The sequence below is a fragment of the Ruditapes philippinarum genome, unplaced genomic scaffold (genome assembly GCF_026571515.1).
Source record: "Ruditapes philippinarum isolate M1 unplaced genomic scaffold, ASM2657151v2 ctg5689_1_1_1_1, whole genome shotgun sequence".
Classification (NCBI taxonomy): Eukaryota; Metazoa; Mollusca; class Bivalvia; order Venerida; family Veneridae; genus Ruditapes; species Ruditapes philippinarum.
The window spans coordinates 65400-88678 of NW_026860018.1; the positions used below are offsets into that span (position 1 = coordinate 65400).

The 23279-nt window shown below is 31.9% G+C and overlaps 2 protein-coding genes across 4 annotated transcripts in view; both read left to right on the forward strand.

The window, feature by feature from the left end:
* Positions 1 to 23279, forward strand: part of LOC132758625 (uncharacterized) — a 101247-nt gene that overhangs the window by 63933 nt on the left and 14035 nt on the right. The gene's annotated exons all lie outside the window — the stretch shown is intronic.
* Positions 12702 to 15430, forward strand: LOC132758627 (uncharacterized). Its single transcript, XM_060750321.1, has 3 exons — positions 12702 to 13279; positions 13869 to 14022; positions 14903 to 15430. Exons 1-3 carry the CDS (start codon positions 13235 to 13237, stop codon positions 15058 to 15060), a joined length of 357 nt encoding a protein of 118 aa, XP_060606304.1. The 5' UTR covers positions 12702 to 13234; the 3' UTR covers positions 15061 to 15430.

Here is a 23279-nt window from a genome sequence, read left to right on the forward strand (position 1 = left end):
ATAAGAGGGTAATGATGACCCTGGATCACTCACCTAAGATCATTGTTGGAAAAAAGGTAACAAGATCATTTTGGGAGTGTCAATAATTTCATAACACACATGATTTGTGTCATAACTGAATCCGGTTGCTTTTAAAGAAACATGCTCAATATCTGCTTTCAATTTTTTATTTCACACGAGAGAACTTTAATAACAATATCTATATACGAGTCCATATAAATTAGTGACCTTTTGTGATTGGTAAATTTGGACCATGTTGTCCATGATATATCATTATTATAACATACTTAATCATGATGATTTAATGTATATGCGTCGGATAGTGTAGGTTAAGAGAAAACAAATTTATTACAGTAGTCTTTGTAAATTAAGTGATACCATTGCAAAACCATTTTAGACTGCAGTAGCATCATACAAATTTATGCATGTTATATCAGTCTACATACCAAATATCTTATTTCAAGTCAATGAAGTTTAACAATAGATGTTCTTAATGTGTTTTCCTATACAAGTCTGTGAACCCAGGTGGCTCTATGAGCATGATTCATTAAATGTGTTAATAAAGACCCAAGGTGGTGTTACATGCCAGCTTAGTACCAGTGCTCTATGCATTTTGATTTTTGAGAAGATTTTTTTATTGCATGTACACTTTATGATACAAAAGTGTTTTATGTAACTTTTAAAGAGGTCTTCTTTACTTGGCAAGGTTATATTTTGACTATCTAAGCTCTAGGCATTACAGTTTGTTTGTTTGTTGATTTTTTTTAAATAAAATCAACAACAAAACAACTTCAATGCGATTCCCTACACAAGTCTTTAAAAACTGTGTTCCTCGTGAGGGCCTTTAAATCATGTTCCTGCAGTCCAAAATGGCTTTCCCTGTCACTTAGTTTACATTGACTTATATATTAAAATTCTTCTCCGAAACTATGTGCACAGAGAAGAGATAATATTGTATATCATAACATTGTGATGCTATATAAAGATTATAAACTATTGGCATAGGGTCAAAATCACTTAGTTTACATGGACTCTTATTGGAATATAGTTATATGATTCTTCTTGTAGTTCTGAGAGCCTAGTTATTGGACATGATTCTTTAAATCATGACTGGTGAAAAAAAGATACTCCTTATATGATTTTAGCATTCTTCAATTTAAAAAGAATTATAGACCTTTTCCAGCAGTGAGTCTTAGGCGCGTGATCTAGGGTCAACAATTGCTCTCTTGTTTTATGGGAAAAATAAAGTAGGAATACATTTAGTTTATATTTTCAAAGTATAAGCTATGTTTGTTATGTGGGTCAAGCGGTTTTATTGATACCTATTTTAGCACACCTAGTCATTAGATAATATGATGTATCAGTCGCCTAAATTTTTGTTTCTTTGAAAATATCATGTCTACATAAGTTATTAGAAATGGACGGTACTTATTCAATCATACTTGGTTACAATGATGTGCAAGTAAATATAACTTTGAATCATTCTGTTACAAGCTTTTAGCAAGACTAAATTGTGCAGGAAATAATTGTATTCATAAATAGACAACATTTCACTAAGGTCCAGGCATGATTTAATCTAACATATGGTTCGTTGTGATGAATAATTATTCAATCTTCTTTCTGTACAATTATCAAGTTATATTATGACTATTGAAACAACTTATATCATGCAAACACATTTAATAACTGAATGTATACATATGGTTGTATCTGCATTTATTGATATTTTAGTACACCCTCTAGACCTGAAGGAAAACAAAAATACCTTAATACAATAAAATACTTTTACAGTGAATATTGCATAAGAATTCTTAAAAAACGTTATTTTGTACTACAATTGTCTGATAAATTTACCCCACCCACTTTTAATAAGTATTAAACCTTCACATTTTTTGTTTTTGTTACAATTATACAATAAAACATAGTGTTGATTGAATATCAAATACACTTTAAGAAACTATGTATATTTTGGAATTTTGTACATAGACCTAGAAAACCATGTTAGAGAAAAATGAAAAAAATGGCACTTTTTCTTTGATTTTTCAAAGATTTTTTTGGTACAAAAAACTAAAAACATGACTTACAATATGGTTAACCTAAAATTTGATTTTTTTTCTAATATATTTCACAATTTTATATGGAAATACGCATACCGTGTGCAAAAAATTATACTACAAAAGAGAATTATCAGTTTTCATTAAAATTGGCAGCCATATTGGACGCCATCTTGGATTCTGAAGAAATATGCAAGAGAAATTGCTTAAAGATTTAAATTTTTGAAAAGGGGAAACTATATGCATGCTTTGGTGCAAGTTTCAGGTCTGTACAAAAAATTGGAATGAATGGTCTATTATGTACATCAAATTTATATGGCAGCCATATTGAAAATGGCGGCCATCTTGAATGAGCAGAGATATTTTTGGGCCCACTTCACTTTTGAAATCTACATGGTCTAAAGATGATTTCCTGAAAGTTTCATACTTGTATCACAATTTGCACTATTTTGACAGCAGAGACCTTATTTCCCGCCCCACTAGTAATATTACATAAATACACGCCATCCTGCTGTTGAAAATAGTTCTGACTAACTCACAACATAACTAAATACTCTATTACTTCGAAGATGCAATGATAACACCTAATTTTAATATATTTCAGCCTCACATACTACTTCATTGATAATGAACGTTCAATACTTGATAATATATTATTTGTATTTGTGCAGTTTTGTCTACTCTCTAAAAGAATGTTTATGTCAAATATACAATAACAGCAATCATCCCTGGTCGTTGTAAGAAAATTAGAGGACCGAAACAGTCCGACACTCGATCAAATTGACTTTTAAGTATCAATGGCTATATTTATCATTTTATATCCTTATACAGTCACGCGACAGAACGGTTCATCGTGAGAAATTCAAATTTATGAAAATTACAGACATTTTTCTACTAACCAAAATGTATTGATATACTTTCTGCATGCATGACTGTATTAAAAAGACACATCTTAAATTATGTTTTGCATATAAGATTTAAATGATAACACAAGATACTAAGAATATTGTTTGTTTTGTTTTTCTCGTCATCCGGATAGCCCTTTAATTGATTGTTGTTAACTATTTAGTTTCGAATTTCAAAACACATTGTTTGATGGGTCTGCAATTAAATATACTGAATGAGTCACAGTTAATTTACCTTAGAGATAGAAATCAAATCTTTTCGGCCTTTTCCGTCAAACTTCGGATAAGGACTTAATATGAATTATAGCCATTCCGACCTCAGTAAAATGGCTGATATATCTTTAAAACTTAACAGGCAGCCGTACACATGTTCTAATTACATGTATCATAACATTATAAAACATAATTGCTATTTCTACGGAAGTAAAAAATAATAAGACAAGTAAAATGGTTTCCTGCGGGGAACATATTTAATGATTTAAAGATATTTCAATTAACTATTTTCAACATTGTTTGGGGGAAAAATTAAAAGAAAATTAACGTTTGTATCAGGAATATAGTTGACAATATTATAATCGATCGATAGAAGGTCTTTGGCCTTGGTCAAAAATAAAACAATATTTCTGTTTAAGAAAATGATTAAATACCATTGTATGAATAATTCCTTGCAAAAAATAATAAAATAAAGTAAACACACAAATTTACGCAGAAAATATCTTTATCTATTATGGCAGATGCCACAAACGAATGTTTTAATTCTGTGGAATTTTCACTATAAACAATTTATTGTTTGTAAAATTTCAGATAGATATTAAAGAAACATTGATAATTTTCAAACACATCATGCAGGTTTTTCCATCTTAAACGGTAAAATAATAATAGAAAATTAGAAATATCACGTAATAGTGTTATGTTCTTAATTAGGTGTAATTCGGACTAATTCCTTAGCATTGTGTACATCTGTCATTTGAGAGACCGGTGTGTATACAATATTCCCTAGAGGTAAATCCGTAACGTACCGGGAAACGGTATTTAGCTAGGTTTTCGAATAGGTCAATCATGTACGGTTTACAGATCACAAGCTCCTCCATGTACCGAAAACAGGTCACGTGCTCCTCCATGCCTCAAAATTATACGCGTACCAATACCCTGCGGGCTCCGGCATAAAAGACTAAATAATGGAAGTTTTAAGTGAAATATGATTCTATATGAAACATTCTTATTGTTTTAATACATGTGTAATTCAACGCTTTTTTATAATTATTGATACATTTTTCTACAGCATATTTCTTCTTTTCTCAATTCTCTAATTCTCTTTTCATTATTTATTTATATTATTTATTTATTAATTTATTTATTGATTTATTTATTTATTTTGGTAATTTCTTTAATAATTTCTAGGCTTTTTGTATAAAAATTACGATTTCTGTGTTAAAATGTTCCTTTTCTAAAGGACACTTTGATATTTCCAGAGACCAACATTATAAAAATGGTCCCTAGTCTTACCTTGAAATTGAGTTTTCATGTTAAAGAGGTAATTAAAGAGGTAATTTTTCTAGCAGAATGAAATGCCTGACATCCAAGTCAAAATTATCAAAGAGACTCATGAAATATTTCATTTTCTTCAGAAAACAATGTAGTGTTACTTTTTAGATTAGTTTTTATACTTAAAAAATACCCCATTTTCATACAAGCACTTCATGTTTAAATTGAATCATACGGTTTTCCCTGCACTTTTTCAGCCAATCGCTGGCATACCCTGACCTAAAGACAGTGCAAACAAATAAATAAAGTACTAATTTCTGTAATCACGTAAAGTACCGTGGGAACGGATAACGAACGGTGAGTACACTATCCATCATATCTAAACTCACACGTTTATTTTGATGGGTCATCAAAATGATATAACTGATAGATAATCCAATATCCAATAATTCAAACGGTATACTAAATGTAAGGAAATATATTTAAATCCCTCTGTATTACCTATTACCTTTTCAAAGAAATCTTTCCAGAGAAGAAGTAATTAGCACGCTCAAATTCCTGATGATTTGAAAATGTAGCAAAAAAATAAAGGGAGAGAGAGTATTGTTAGATAACACGGTATACTTGGCTCATATTTGTCAACAAATATCTTTATAGTCCGTAGCCTGGGTTTCATTATTGGTCTCTAGCCTCGGTTCCGTTATTGTGTGTTGCCTCGGTTCCAGTATAGGTCTGTTGCCTCAATACCCTTATTATTTTCAGTCTCGGTTCCAGTACGGTCTGTAGCCTGGGTTCCGGTATTGGTCTGTAGCCAACGACTCCGGTGTTGTCTGTAGCCTGGTTTCCGGTATTTGTCTGTAGCCTCGACTCCGGTGTTGTCTGTTGCCTCGGTTCCGGTATTGGTCTGTAGCCTCGAGTCCGGTGTTGTCTGTAGCCTGGGTTCCGGTATTTGTCTGTAGCCTCGACTCCGGTATTTGTCTGTCGCATCGACCATTTTTAAAAGTATTTATAACATTTGCAACGCAGTAACAATGTTGGGTACCCCCACCAACAATTGATAAAGTAAGATAGAAAAATAATTATTTCACTTGAGAGAAAAGCAACAATGGTAAAAAGAGGGATAACAAAACAAAAACAAGATAGTTATAACTATATAAACTTACAATAAACTTCTTGTAAAAAAAAGAACGCCACCGGCATCAAAATATTGTTATTTAAGATCGCTAGCTTTTATTTACAATCCTCGGAACATCTCAAAACAAAAACTTAAATATAAAAGAGGCAATAATAATATTGATAAAGGATTAAAGTTTGAATAGATAACTAATACCGAAAGAATGTGAAAATGAATTTGTAAACATGGTTTACAGTGGGTCTTTCAGGGGCTAAGTCCTTTAAAGGGGTTTATTTGTTAAGGGTGGTATTTTTTCACTCTTAAATGGCTATTGAAGATTATATGTTTAATAAACTTTAGTTGACGTACAAAATACATCTTACTTTACATGTTCAACTTATATAAATCCAACGATTAAACTAAAAAAAGTGGTTGTTTTTGTCGGTTATTACTTGCCGTCCAGAGCCTATATCCTAAGTACCTTTCTAGTAAACTCGAATATTAGGTGCTACATAGTCATGTTTCCATAAACTCGATATCTACATGTCACATAATAATTTTTATAACCTCGAGCCCAAGCTGTTACATAATAATTCACATAACAACTTGCCCTAGTTCTACATAATTATTTTTCATAAGCTATGGTCCTAGGTTCTACAAATCATTTTTTCATAAACTCAAGTATAGGTTCTACACAATCATTTTTCATCAGCTCGAATCCTATGTGTCATTCAAAAATTATTCAAAAAGCTTGAGTCGTGGGGGATAAATAATTATTTTCCCGTGGGTTCCGAGTACTAAACGTTATATAATATTGCCCAGTGAGTTCTGAGTCTTAATTGCTACATAAATATATTCCCTTGAGATAGAGTAATAAATGCTACATAAATATATTCCCGTGAGTTTGAGTCCTAAATGCTACATAAATATTTTTCCATGAGTTTGAGTCTTAAATGTTACATAAATATATTTCCATGAGTTTGAGTCCTAAATGTTACATAAATATATTCCCATGAGTTTGAGTCCTAAATGCTACATAAATGTTTTACCGTGAGCTCTAGATAGTCCTGAATGTGTAATAATATTTCCGTGACAATTTGTTTTATTTATGATGATGTCATTTTAAACCCTTATCTTGGTGGAGATGTTGGTACTGCTTGCAGAATATGAAGTATGTTTGTACTAGCAAAGGGGTAACACTCAAAGGTTATATTCAGAAATGTCATACACCCAGAGGTTCTCTCTTTTGTATTCAGAATATGTTCATGTATCCGGACGTGATTAGAATGTGTTGTTTTTTTGCACTGCACTTCTATTTAATGAGATCTATATATCTATAAAGTTTCGTGATTATATCTCTTATAGTTTTAGAATTATGTCCCGGTTAAAAGTCAAAGTGTAAAAATGAACAATGGGCAATAACGCTAAAATTAGACAAGGCTGTATATAGGTTCTTTAGCATTGCAGTTCTATCCAATGAGATCTATCTACCTACAAAGTTTCATGTTTATACCTAATACAGTTTCAGAGTTATGTCCCGGACAAAGTTCAAAGTGTAAAAATAAACAAAGGGCACTAATTCAAAAATTAGGCAAGGCAGAGATACGGTTCTTGTGCACTGCACACCTACTCAATCTACCTACAAAGTTTCATGTTGATACTTCTTGCTGTTTCAAAGTTTAATGTCCCGGACAAGAAAAGCGAAGGGAGGGACGGACAGACGGACGGACGAAAAAGCGTGGAGCATAAAAATTAAACATATGAAAAAAATGTACTAACATTTTAAGAAAAGTAAAACGAATTTAGAATCCTTATAATAATTTACATGCTATTAAGGATTATAGACTTATCTTACTGAAATTATCTCAATATTTCTGCTGCGTTACTAACGCAGTAAGGGCTATTTTTGCTTATTTTGACATATTTTGGAAATTTACGTTGGTTGCAAGAGCTGCTTGCAATGTGTAAATTATTTTCTTTGTTCAGTTGACATTATTTTACTTTAAGATACATTTCTTTTCATGAAAATTAACATGAATCTGGAGACATGCTGCATTACCCAAAACATTCATGAATATATACATGTATATAATTTCAGCGTCTTACCCAAAACATACATGAATATATACATGTATATAATTTCAGCGTCTTACCCAAAACATTCATGAATATATACATGTATATAATTTCAGCATCTTACCCAAAACATACATGAATATATACTTGTATATAATTTCAGCGTCTTACCCAAAACATACATGAATATATACTTGTATATAATTTCAGCGTCTTACCCAAAACATACATGAATATATACATGTATATAATTTCAGCGTCTTACCCAAAACATACATGAATATATACATATATATAATTTCAGCGTCTTACCCAAAACATACATGAATATATACATGTATATAATTTCAGAGTCTTACCCAAAACATTCATGAATATATACTTGTATATAATTTCAGAGTCTTACCCAAAACATTCATGAATATATACTTGTATATAATTTCAGCGTCTTACCCAAAACATACATGAATATATACATGTATATAATTTCAGAGTCTTACCCAAAACATTCATGAATATATACTTGTATATAATTTCAGCGTCTTACCCAAAACATACATGAATATATACATGTATATAATTTCAGCGTCTTACCCAAAACATACATGAATATATACATGTATATAATTTCAGCAGAAGAAGAAATGAAGACGGCTTGTTTTGAGAAATTTGAAAATTGTTTGACACCGTCTTGTCTGTATTATTTCATCACATTAATAAAAGCACACAAATTTATAAACAGGTGTTCCCGTCAATACGTGATATTTCGATATTCTTAAACTGTTCTTTAAGACACCGCATTTCAATTAATCTATTCAATGAAGGCCTATATAATAATTTATTCTGTGTCTCATTTTTTGAGATTCAAATTTCTCAATTTCTATTTAACGTTGGACGAATGTCGTAAAAATCTTTGCATCGGGAATGTAACGGTAGAAATCCTATCTTTCTCCGTTACTATAGAAATAAATCAGACGAGAATTAAATAAAATTGTTACAATAATCAGATCACGTGATATGAGAATATTAAAATGATAATCTATTTCGGTATCTCATCATAATGGGAGATACACAATAACGCGGCAGACGACAATGGCGTAACATATTAAGTTTATGTTTGTGGTATCACGATAGTTTGTTTATACCGGCAGGTAGTTCATGTGTAAACGGTGATGCATAGTAAGTTTATTGTTCTCGCAAGTAATAATAATAAATAAATAAATCCACGTGCCAAATATATGCATGTATCAATGATAGCCCCGCCCCGTCCTTTCAACCTCTTCATCCCGGGTCAATGGTTATGCGAATGCGGTAAGGTTTTGGATGTTTTTTTTTTTGTTCTGCGCACTTATGATAGGATTATGTTTTGGTCACAGAGCAGGAGTTTTAATCCTTCAAATTGACCGTCTGAGGGTCATTGCAGTGACCGTTACCTGGGGTCTGATACTCCCGCTACCTTGCCTCCCTTCCTCGTCCGGGGTGACAACCCGTTCACATTGAGTACTTTTAGCAATAAAACAATTTTACTTTACATAAGACGTGCAATAGTTATAACCGAGATATTCCGATTGCAAGTTGGTCTCAAATGGAAAGAGTAGCATTAAGCGTAAGGGTGCAAATCGGAAATGGTGGCATTAAACCGATAGAGTGGCATTAAACGTAATGGTGCAAAGCGGAAATGAGATCTTTTACAAACATAGAATTGCCAGAGGCTTGAAAATCTTAAGGATTCTTCTTTTGAATTTACCGGTGCATTAAAATATCAAAATTGTTCCAATTAAATCGATCTTTGTTGTTATATGAATTTTAATCGAGGGGGTGGGGATGGGGGTAAAGCCGCCTAAACCTAATTGGTTATGAAAATTCAGCTCTATCATGTTTATATCAAACGCAAATTTAAGAACATTTTCACAATAAATTGTTTTGTGTTTCACTATAACGTTATATGGCGACTTCACAGCTTTATAAGTGGTGGAAGAGCACCTTGGTAGAACCATCGACGTTTCTTAAGCTACCTGGATAGCTTCCTCAGATGTAAGAATCTAAAGTCTCTGGCGGGATTTGAACCAACAGCGGTGAGGGACAAACGACATTAACGACGCCCCGGAATTCAGTGTATTTATATAGACCTCTACATATTGGTTTATCATTATAAGAAATACTCCCTTAAATTTTGATGTTAAAAACCTTGTGGATTAATAGATTGCCTTATTTTGTAGGATATAAAACTTAAATAAATAGTTCGTCAGCTTTACAAATCTTTAAAGAATTCCCCATAGAAACCGTTATACAGTAATTTTAATCCGAAAGCAAGTGTACTTAAATATTCTACCGTTTGTAAATATACCGCATTGAATTAGGGGATTTTATAAATTATGAAATTGGACTAAAAATTGATTTTACACTGATAACACAACTGAACATTTAAAGGTAGTTATTCTAATGAAATTTGCAACTTAAATCTAAAAAAAATCAAAAAGGTAATACTGTTGATACGTCAAAGCACCCAAACTATCTCAAAAAGATATAAAAACGTCAAAACTGTCTCAAAAAACGTCAAAGCTGTCAATAGGTAATAATTACTAGTTTAGTATATGAAACGAGTTAGTAACGAGGATACAACACTGGCTGGGGCGACATCAAGAGGTGTTTCTGCTAAAAAAATGTCGTGGCCGTTAGGCCGAGACAAGTTGTTTTGCAGAAACATCCCGAGATGTCGCCCCGGCCAGTGTGGATGATGGGAGGTAGTGGTAGTATATTTTAATTGTTTTATCGCATTTTCATTTTAATCAGAAAAATACAACAACAACAACAAAAAAGACGTGCATTTCTCTCTCTTGTGCCCTTTCAGTTTTTCACCTTCTCACTCCCAGACAATATGAACAAATACCAGCCTATGGTGTCGTAAGCTTTCTTATAGCAATATATAATATTGAAAACTTAAAACAACGTCCAATGATAGAGACGGATTGTAAACTGATAGTTTGCGGAGAAAGTTATTCGGATTTAAGATTTAAGGGCTTTTTAAAGTGGAAATATTTCACTCAGCGGATGTATCTTTTGATTTTAGCAGTTGCATAATTATATGAGAACAAATTCATTTCATTAATTTTCTTTCTTACTTTTTTGTTGTTACTTCTTGGGAATGTTCGTTACCGCTGCCCCATTGGAACCTCGGTGAAAAAACTACACTGATATATATAAGGTGCCAAAACACCCTCAACTGCTATATAGCAGTTGAATTTTTTTCTGTATGATTCAATGAAAAAACTGACTGCTATATATCAATACAGTTTTCAAATGCTCATTGAAAGTGTACTGAATATAATGGGTTAGTAAGAACAAAAAAAAAGTTCCAAACCATGCGATAAGACGTACCGATAGGTCAGTTTCGCTAAAACAACGCGCTTGCATTTTAAGGTCGGTAAAGCCTTGCGAAAACTAACTCAATATTGAAGTTAATTCGCCAGTCTTTTGTTGGACTTTCAAAGCTGCAAAAAGCAGTTTTACAAGGCAGCCCGAGTCAGGTATATTAAAAAACGTGTAATAACGATGCGTATACAGTCATGGGTGAATATTTTCTTCTTCGTTAACGTATAAACTACGTGCGCAGTTTTTATGTAAGATTAATAATTTATGTTCACAAACTACACCCCATCATCCACACTGCACCGGTTCTTGTCTTTTCGGCGTCTTGAATGATATTCTGGATCTTTTATCTTTTGTTAGAAGATTTTCTCGTGCCTGTTATTCAGTCGTCAATGCATATTTTTAAGCAGTAGATCAAATATCTAAACTTCATAATAAAATACACATAATTTCGTCATAGTTGATTTTCAATCTTAATTAATAAGTAACACTGTTGTCCTTAAAAGTCGATATTTTTATCGCCACATATAAGAAATACTTTTGTCCTTCAAAGTCGATATTTTTATTGTCACTTATAAGAAATACTTTTGTCCTACAAAGTCGATATTTTTATTGTCACTTATAAGAAATACTTTTGTCTTACAAAGTCGATATTTTTATTGTCACTTATAAGAAATACTTTTGTCCTACAAAGTCGATATTTTATAAATCTAAATATGTTTACATTGCTCTAGTCTATATCAAATCTTGAATTAAAATATGAACATAGCATAAAATATTTTATGAAAAAAAAAAGAATCTTGATAAAGTTTTAAGTAGGAAGTAAAATAATATTTTGTTTTTGAGCATTTTAATAGATTCTATCTTCTTTATATAGTTATATATTATATCAGATCATGCCTTTAACACTTTCTGGAACATCTTTACACATTTTTTCTAGCTTGTTATCACTTATTCTAACACGACCCGCGTTTTTCCCTATTGACCATAGAAGAACCGAAAGTGTGTGTTTTTATGCTATAAAATCACTGTTTGACGTACTATATTTAGACATGTGACGTAATCATTATACATGTGACGTAACCACTATAAAATCCGACGCGCTGACAATAAGTACGGAAGCAAATCAGGCGCAATTTTGCATAATATCAGGTACGGCAACCTTTATTTGTTGATCAATGTCGTGTTAGAATCGAAATAATATATCCAAATCGCTTGATTACATCACTGTTTGTCGTTCGGATGCGCATCATTATATCACTCGGCCCTCGTGATATAATTCCTGGCATCCGACCTCCAAACATTGATGTTATTGAGCGATAAAATCACAGTTTGGGATATATTATTCTTAATTATATTAAATACTACATGTATCATCAATCTAATTTATGGTATACAGACCTTCCAGTTATAAACCAATTCACGTTTAATTATAAAATCTTACATGACGATGTTAGATCTTACGTGTGTGCATATCAAATTTAAATAACTTACATCTCGCTTGATGAAATTCAACGCTCAATGTACCTTATAAGAAGTCCTCTCTTCCTTCTGAAGATGTAATAAATCGCGTTTATTATCAGGACCATTCGGAAATGTAACTCAAACTCATGCATTTAGAAATTTTACGCTGGTTAATTTTCAAATTGTGATATGCGCAAACAATTCAATATCCTGTACAAGAAAATAAATGATTTCATTTTGAGGGAGAAAATAAAGTAGAAATGACTGTTTATTCAAAATTACACTGTGGTTTTATGCAGGCGTTGAATATACGGAATATCTAATGGATAAATAATGCAGAAGCTACTAAAATAAATAGTTAATGAATTAATCGTTTGTGCAGGCATTTTTGTGAAGAAAAAAAAAGATTATTTCAACGACTAACTCATTTTCCAATGAGCGTTTGGGTAAAGTTACAGCATATGAGCCACATGCCCTTTTGTGAAATTAAATCATGAATTAGATTTATCGAAATCTACTGCAATAGCTTAGCGTATCAAAGTACACAAAGGGTCTTACGGGTGTTGATTTCAATGGATTCAGACACGGGTATCCGAATAAACAATTATTTAACAGTCTCTGTGTATATGCAATAGTTTAATAATCTTAACGTGGATGTACACATTGCCTTTGTTATAGACGTATCTTTTGTGTCTTTAAATTTCTTTTGGATATTTCGAATATTCGGATGATAAACTTTTGTATATATTATTTGGATACTTGTATCTATGGTGTCTCCATCAACTTCACCAGGAAAACCTTCGAAACCAAAGGTATGTTATAATTAATGTCATTATTGTTAACAATACGCGTTATAGGATATTCAGTCCCCCCTCCCAACTTTCATAGACAGTTCAATCGGCAATTGTCGAATAAACGCTCCGATTTTATTATCTTCAGTCTAAGAAAGAGTGGCTTCTCAAGTAATTTCAGCTCAAATGCATTGAAGTCAATAAATAACATGGGGAGTGTCCAATCTTTCAGTATAAAATTCTACTATGTCATTTTATAATCGAACCCCTTTCAATGCTTATTCAAAACGTAATATACACTTACATTGCCCTATGACGCGTTTTTAAACACATTAATAAGCTACCTGAAGAGCTTTCCCTTATGACAAAATCTTAAAGCATTAGCGAGATTCGAATCCCTAGTGGTGATTTAAAAGTCTGTGATATTAACCTCCCAGCCACAGAGACCATATGAAGAAACACTGTCGTGACCTGAGTAGGGCTCGAACCCATGATCACTGGTTTGAGAGGAAGACTCCATAACCATTAGGCCATAGCTTCCTTTAAATTACAAAAGAATTTTCACCTTAAATAGAAAAGTATATGAATTAATATCTATTATTGGTTTAAGTTTCCTCTGTTCAACCGGCTCTTGCATGAAAGTCTGTCTGGGAGGGTACCGGCACGGAACGGTAATTATCCTGAGTGTCCAGCTACAGCCCCTGTGCTCTTATGCTCATCTAAAACAAGTATTGACGACATGGCAAAAGAAACTGTTCATAAAGGTATGGTTTTTTGTATATTTTTATTTTTAATAACATATGTTTTTTCTACTTTTTTGGCTTTCAAGTCAATATATAATTTGTTATGAATTAAAAAGTCTATATATAAATTTGACATTGTCAGTCATTATGAATGTCTTGTTAACACTGTCGGTGCGTCAAACTGAATAAATGTCAACACTTTCAAGAACATATCAGATACTGTATACGGAATATACGGAAATTGCCGAAGGTTCCCAAATTCATTCGCAACAACTGCGATTTTGATTGTTCAATATTTCAACATATCAACTGTAGTACCTGTTAAAATTTCTTAACAGGTAACAAGTTTAACTCAAACGTTTATCTTAATTCATTTTTCCCAGTATATGAATGAACACGTTTTGTATCATGAAAAAGCACTTCCTGTCTTGATAAAACGTTTGCCATTTTTATCTTATCAATGTCATTCAATGGCACATTTACGACAAAACATTTCAACCTCAAGGTTTCAAATTCAATTCAGGTCAAATCTTATCAAAACCCGTATTCCAATTATATACCTTATGCAGTAAAACTTTTAAATGATTAAATAACATGTAGTCATTTTTTTGTAAACAATTATTTTTGTTTGAACATCATATCATTTACAACAAACATTATTAAATTGTGTACACCGTATCTAAGTTTAATTTCAACCGTCTCACTCGCCATACCCTGCATGGTATGAAGAATGGAGAAGAAAAAAATAGAAACATCTACACGCAAAATAACTCGTTAACATTTTATGTTATTTTATTAAAAGTAACACTTTACATTTCTTTATAGACTTATTTGAATTTCAAAAGTCGCATCAAGTAATACTGCTGGTTTGCAAAATATTAATGTGACTTTCTTTGTCCAGAAAAAAATCTGAATACCAAAGAAGATGACAACCTAGAGGAACACCCTATCAAACTTCTTGATCCTCCAAAAACAAAGTTAAAACGTCAGCTGTCCAGAGACACAGTTGATCGAACAGATGAACTGCGTGTCAGAAAGAGACCTGCAATTCTACGCTAGTCAGATTTAGGTCAAGATATACCATCGAGGAAAGATGAGGTTGACAGCGGTAGACCATCCTCCTCAGCCAATGTTGTTCATTTTGATACACTAAGACACTACACAGCTAGTGTATATGAAACACGAGTCAACACCACAAAACCGGTAACTGTAGTTGCAAGCTCTGTAAGAGAGAACGCACATCTATTACCAGAAATTGTCTATGATGCGACAGACATGCAAAGTCCTACAACACTGAGTATGTTCCATTACCTAGTCCTAACCGTTTTAATCTCAGCGGCATTGGCCTTACGTTCACCGTTTACCAGTAGGACACATGCGGGTGGAAATCGTACCAATGAGCAAGAAGTGTTTGTATTTCCTGATACAATTCCACCAAGAAAGCTATCACCATACAAAAACAGAGATACTGATGTTCATGAAACAAAAAACTGATAGATATTAGATAGATGGACACATGAAATCATTTATGGGAGGAAACCTTTCCTGACAGTGAAACAATTAATCTTGACAACCAAGACGAGGAACAGACAAAATATTCCAATTGTCATCTTAAACAACATAGATAAATATTACGTTTACATCTACTTTATATAAAGAAAGATTATAAAGGCTCAATGTGAAATTGAACTTAAAGCCCGTGTTCTAGAAAAAGAATACTCCAGAGCTAAAGGGGTGTATGGTTCTCCGCACGAATCTCAGACAAATGTTGTTGTTGTTTCCAGGTTTTTCTCTTGATTTTTAGTGCGATGGTTTTAGTTTTAACTTCATGTCAAGTCTGTATTTGATAATTTGATTTACTTAAACATTCAGCCATAATGTGTTTTTTTCTACACAAAAACAAAGAATATTAATATTTTATCATAACAATAATTTAAAAAGAGGACAATTATCTAGTATATTTTTGTATGACCTGATTTTCATTTTACAATTCATTATTTACGTGATAGATAACAAAGTCATCTTGTGATATTAGCGCATGCGCTGTAAAATTGTGTGTCAATATCGCAATGGCGGAGTTAAGTCCTGGATTAAACGATTTAGGCTTTACGGACAGTACGTGAGGAAATTACGGTAAATATAATTTATTTATTTTTATGTGATGATTTCTTTTATCAAATAATGTAGCTGGTTATATTATCTTGATGGATAAAATGGCCGTAAAATCTGTTTTGCCGAAAACGAAAGTAGGAATGGGCAAAAGTGGGCGTTTTCTAGCCTGTAGAACAATACAGATTGGAAATAAAAGCTCGTGTTTTCTTTTCAAATGTTCTACAGGAAGTTAACATTGCTACAAAAACATATTTTTTTAATTTCATATTTAATTTACACGAGGTAATTAAATTATTTTCATATCAAAATATGTAGAGAAATATATTACAGAACTACCCGGAAGAGCAAAACCCATTCAAATACAAATATTTAGGTTGTTCCTAAAAGATGTTACAGCTACTCATTATAAAAGGTTTACTGTGGGGAAAATAAAACTGTCCTTGTCAGGTTCTTGTTTTTTTATGAACAATCTTAATACATTCGTCTATAAATTTCTCTTTTAACTCAATGCCACTTACTTGATTTAAAACGATTGCAAAGTAAAAGGACTTTGTTGATGTCAAATCGCATTGCAGTCATTTTTATTGTTTATTAGAACGTTAACTGTTAAATATAATGCCAAATCAATATTTGATTAAGATTGGTAGAAATAGTTATTTCCTTACCCTGTGTATGTTCTTACGTCGCAACATTCCTACCATTTAATCGGAAAATAGAAATAACGATTTAACGTAAATTGTGCTGCTTGACGTGTACATGTAACTAAGTAAAATCAACTCTTTTTTTATGCAAATTGGCAACGTCAACTGGTTATGGACGTAGGCATAAAGTTCGACAGAAAATAATGTACAGGGGGCTAAATTGAGACTCCAAATAGACAATTTATGACGATACTAGAAAGAGAAACAAACCAGAAAACCATTTATTCAAGTTGAACCCATATCAAAATAAGCATCATTTGGATTTTTTACTAAGAGTTTTACGAAAATTACATAAGAATATAGCTATATTACTGTATGGGGCTGAAACCTATCTATCGAGGCAAACTATAAACAAGAGCCCGGTTTGAGCCGGGTGATGCTCCCCGAATAGGTTTTGGACACAGGAAAGTACACCTCTTGAAGTTTCAGAGTTATGTCCATGGAAAAAGTTCAAAGTGCAATAATTCCAAAATTAGGAAAGGCAGAGTAACTGTTCTTTGCACTGCACTTCTAATCATTGTTATCTATCAACTTACCAAGTTTCTTGTTGATATCTCTTATAGCTTCCGAGTTATGTTCCGGACAACTTCAAAAAGTAAAAATAAACAAAGGGCAATAACTCCAGAATTAGGCAAGGCAGAGTTATGATTCTTGTGCACTGCACATCTACCCATTGAGATACATCTACCTACAAAGTTTCATGTTGATATCTCTTATAGTTTTACAGCTATGTCCAGTACAAGATTTTTCTTAAAGGGGAGATAATTCAAAAATAAGGCTTAACAGAGTTATGTTTTTTCTGCACTGCACTTCTACTCAATGAGATCTATCTACCTACAATGTTTCATCTTGATATCTCTTATAATTTTAGAGTTATGTTCCGGACAAAGTTCAGTGTTAAAATTAACAAAGGGCAATAACTCCAAAATTAGGACAAAAAGAGTTATTGTTCTTATGCACTGCACATCTACCCATTGAGATCTATTCACCTACAAAGTTTCATGTTGATATCTCTTATAGTTTTAGAGTTATGCCCCGGACAAGATTTTTCTATAAGGGGAGATAATTCAAAAACCGGGCAAAATAGAGTTATGGTTCTTTGACACTGCACATCTACCCATTTAGATCTATTCACCTACAAAGTTTCATGTTGATATCTCTTATAGTTTTACAGCTATGCCCCGGACAAGGTTTTTCTATAAGGGGAGATAATTCAAAAATGAGGCTTAACAGAGTTATGGTTCTTTTGCACTGCACTTCTACTCAATGAGATCTATCTACCTACAATGTTTCATCTTGATATCTCTTATAGTTTTAGAGTTATGTTCCGGACAAAGTTCAAAGTGTTGAAATTAACAAAGGGCAATAACTCCAAAATTAGGACAAAAAGAGTTATTGTTCTTATGCACTGCACATCTACCCATTGAGATCTATTCACCTACAAAGTTTCATGTTGATATCTCTTATAGTTTTAGAGTTATGCCCCGGACAAGATTTTTCTATAAGGGGAGATAATTCAAAAACCGGGCAAAATAGAGTTATGGTTCTTTGACACTGCACTCCCCCTCAATGCCCTCTACCACTGTATGAAGTTTAAACAAATTATCTCCAAGGGTTTTCAAGTTATGCTCCGGACAAGAAAACGGACGGACAGACGGACGGACGGACAGACGGACAAGGCGCCGACTATATGCTCCCCCGAAATTTTTCGGGGAGCATAAAAATACCAGAAAAAATATGTGGCTTCTACTTTTCTTATTTTAATAGATTCAATGACAGGAATAAAACATCACCAATAGGAAGAACATTATAGGCTATTATTAAAAATTATCAACTGCAATTATAATACTGATAAAACGATGTTGCGGTTAGTTTTTGCTCCGTAAGACTTAGATTCGAATAAAATTATTTAGCACATATCCGTGCTGTATTTCCGAGTCCGTAAAAACAGTATTATACATACATGTACATATTGTGCCATGGCATCATGTCCGATAAACAGAGAACTGTTAGCGTTCTATAGACGTGTCATTGAATTTGCGTTGTACGGAAACATAAGTCTTAATCTATAGGCGCGTCATTAAAAAATGTATCTTTTTTCAGTATGAACACACTTTTATTTAAAGAAAATTATCTCCCTCCTTCACCATTTTATCTGTTTTGTTCCTGTGTGGCCTACTGTTATCAGGGGAAAGGGGTCTTTGGTCCATTAACGTCGATATCTAATGTTGATTTATCCTATTATTATGTTAAGCGTAACGGATGTAGCGGGATATTTCTTTTTAAAATTTTTGTTAGTCAATACTGCTTTAAGGACTTTAATGATTCATCTGGCAAGTCGTCAGTACAGAGAAGTATTGATATTGCTGATGTTGCTGATAATTATTTTAGATCTACTATTGTTCATAACTCATCTTAAATGCCACCTGATCTGGTATTTTAAATTCCGTTTCCATCAGGAATGATTCCTTTACTGATATTGTCAACTCGAGTATTTTTACAATATTTACTGGATAACCAGTAGCACGTAAGACGATCTCGTCAATAAGATATGTCTATGGAAGATAATTTTATCATAAGGTAAACAAAGAGGACAAATATTTAGTATACTTTTGACATGACCTGATTTTCGTCTAACAATTCAGTAGTCACGTGATTGATAACAATTTCATCATGTGATAATGACGCATGCGCTTTGAAATTGTGTGTCTATATCGCAATGGCGGAGTTAAGTCCTGGATTTAATTATATAAACTCTACGGAAAATATATGAGTAATTGAGGTAAATATTGATTTTTTTATTGGTTGATCATTTTTAGAAAATTATGTAGCTTGCTAAACCATTACCCATCTTAATTGACAACATATTTAAATGGCCGTAAAATTTGTTCGTCGAAAACGAAAGTAGGAGTGGGCTTAAATGGGCGTTTTAATACCTATACAGAAATGAGAAAAAAAGAGTTTTTTTACTTAATATTTTTTTCATTTCAAATTCGTATACACGATTTTAACGATGCCACAATAACACATATATATGTATATTTTAAGTAATTGAATAATGTTTATATCAAAACATGTAGAGAAATTAATTACAGTAAAAACTCGGTATGGCGGAACTCAATCATATACATCATATACGAAATTTATTTTGTTCCTGAAAGACGTTGCTCTTAAGATGTTTAACTTATTGTAAAGGTTTACTTGAGGGAGTATGAACTGTTGCTGTTCATTGCTTATTATGAAATACTCACTTATAAATTTTCCCATAAATTTCTCCTTAAAGTCATGGGCAGATACTTGATGTAAATAGATTGGAAAGTAAAAGCCCTTCACATGATGACATTATTTTTCTTTTTTTTTAAATTATTTTATATTTTATGTTCGGCAGTGCTATATGTTGATTTTTATACGTATAATACTTGCAATTACAAAGTTTGTGCGGATATTACCAGAAATAAGTAATGCATTTCTTTTTATGCTTGAGCAGAAGTTTGTAAAATAAAAAAATCTCAATCATGTATATAATAATTATTTAAATAGTTTACCTTTATATTCATATTAATGAATATATACAAAGAATTGGGAATCGATACAGACAATAATAGGCATGCTAATCTGATTATACAAACCATGCATGCGTATACATGAATGTCCATAAATGCTTAACCCATAATATAGATTTAAAGGGACTCCGATGAGGTTTATAAGCCTAAAACATAACATTTTAATTTTCACATAGATAAACATGGGTACTTTAAACCGAAATATAAATAAAATATAACATAGATATACACAAGAAATACATTGAAATCATATGTCTGTGCTATTCTCAGTCCAATTTGAGTGAAAAGCGTTTAAATGCTTTTCAATTTTGGGTCATTTTTCAATATTTTAATAATTACTCTGGAAAAATGGAGAGAGCTAATTACTTAAATTTTGCACATAAGTTATAAGTATAGATCTACATCAAATGGAGTAATAATCTCAAAAAAATATTTCCAGTCCCGTCATGTCAGAAAAACTCAGTGGAGTCCCTTTAAAGATCCTGTAAAACAATTTTCTCATGGTTTTATTTAATAAATATGAAGATTTGTCAATATTGTAAGTTCCAATTAGCATTATTTATAAAAATAATACCGAATTTAACATATCATGTAAATAAAGGGAGCAGGGTTATTAGAAATTTGTTTTCTATAAATTCTCAGTAAATTTTCCCAATAAGAAATTAAAGCATATAATTTATTGATTAAATATAATGTGAAAACATATTTGAAGTACCCATTTTATATATTTTTCGATGTTTGAAAATTGTTTTAATTGCGTAATCATATACATATATAATGTTTTGCAAGTGGGGTATACACACAGTAACAATATAAATCACAAAACATTCAGGATCTTTAAGCTTAAGCCATCATGTTGCTTCATTCGTAAGCTCATTATATTGGTTCATGCTTCAGACTTTATGTTTATACTTAAGTTGCTTTGTTGGTTCATACTTAGCCTACTTTTTCTGATTATGCTGATCATGATGTCATTGTAATGGTTTAAACTTATTTCTCTCTAATGGTTAATGCTCAAGCCACTTTGTTTATTTCAAACGATCTCATGCTTAATCAAATTAATTATTCATGACTTGTCAATACTTCTTTTTTTGTAAAACATTACCATTATTCTACTGCCAACTTACAAATACTGCCAAAAAAGTTTGATATATTCTATAGCTATTATATCTTCCTTCATGTTTTTTCCACGCAATATTATTTGCTTATATTCTGGAGTTCCTTGCCAATTATTATTGTATGAAATATATAAACTACAACATTTAAAAACTTTTATCAATTCAACTCGTTTTTTTCTTTTTTATATTTAAGCTTTATCTGGCCTTTATTAAAACGTTATCTTATTTCGGTTAAAATGGTGGGATCGAAATTTTATTCTATTCAAAGGAGTATTCAAAATACGCTTACACATTCATTATATTTAAATATTGACACCTTTAAAGCAGCACGACTTCAGATTCATTCTAATTTTCATGAAAATTTTAAAAATAACTTTTGACATGAATATTGTGAATCAAACAAAGACTGTAATTTACATATTGCAAACAATTACAATTCATGTACATTACCAAAACAGAGGTCAAAATATGCAAAAATAGTCTTTACTGCGTTAGTAACGCAGCAGAAATATGATGATTAAAATCAGTCACTTATCGCACAAAACATATAAATTATTATTTAAATCCTGAAACTTTTACCTTTTTTACAAATTTAGTGCGTGTCCGAAGTTTGATTTTCTTGAAATATTTTGACTAATCTGAAAGCACGCAGCTTTAAATTACTTTAATTCTACTTTTTGTCCAACATAAGTTTAAGTATATAGCCAAAATAATATTCAATTCAGATGCGACAAAATAGTTATTTTATTAGGTCCTGTGTGTGATCCTATGTCGCAACAGGTTCAAAACAGAAATATTTTCATTAAGCTTAACAAGTCCTCGTTGTCGACAATAATTGTGATAACCTTTGCCTACATGTGGTTTAACGTTTTTGCGACGCAATATATATTTTGTTCCTTTCTTATTATGAAATACCCCCTTCATATATTTCCACATAAATTCCTCCTACAATGACAGATACTTGATATGAATAGATTGCAAAGTAAAAGGCATTCACATGATGACAGATCGGCTTGTGTATATAAGAACTATTGAATACTTTGAATTCGGCAATCAACAGGTTGTGTTCTGTTCCTACATATAATACTTGCAATGACAATGACTTTAGGATATTAGGATAAAAGAAATGCATACATTGCTTTGTTTAAGTGGCAAGTGCATACTGTGAAAAATGAAAATAAATGCATTCATTCGACATCTTGTTCATATGTTACCTTTATCTTCATGTTCAAATGTTTTTATCATACTTGAGCTTCAAACCTCAGTCGTTATCATTTATTGATTACAAATAGTGGTTTTGACTGATAAACCTTTATAAAACGCTTAACAACGAGACACACTGCTATGTTAAACAAAACTAAACATAAAGATTATTTGGTCTGTTTTGGTATTAATTTCAAAAAAATTGGTGATTCTATTAATAAATTGTACTCGGTTCATACAAGAGGAAGACACAAACAAGCTGCCTTTAAATTGCCCCATAATTCATTTCAACAAATTTTACTGGAAAATACACATGAATAAAAAAGGCAATTAAGGGAATAATGTCGTAATGTTTGTTAATGCTATGAGCCTGTTAAAATTTTTATTTAATTTTTTTTTAATTTTTTTTAATAATCTTAAGATGTTACGTTAGCTTGATGCGGAAGCTCGTTTATATTTGGTCTATTCTTAATGGTAGCTATAATTGTGGATCATGCTTTTTACGCATTGTTGGATCACGCATAAGCACATTTTGTTGTTTCATGCTTTATACATAATGTTTACGCAAACGTTGCTGTGTT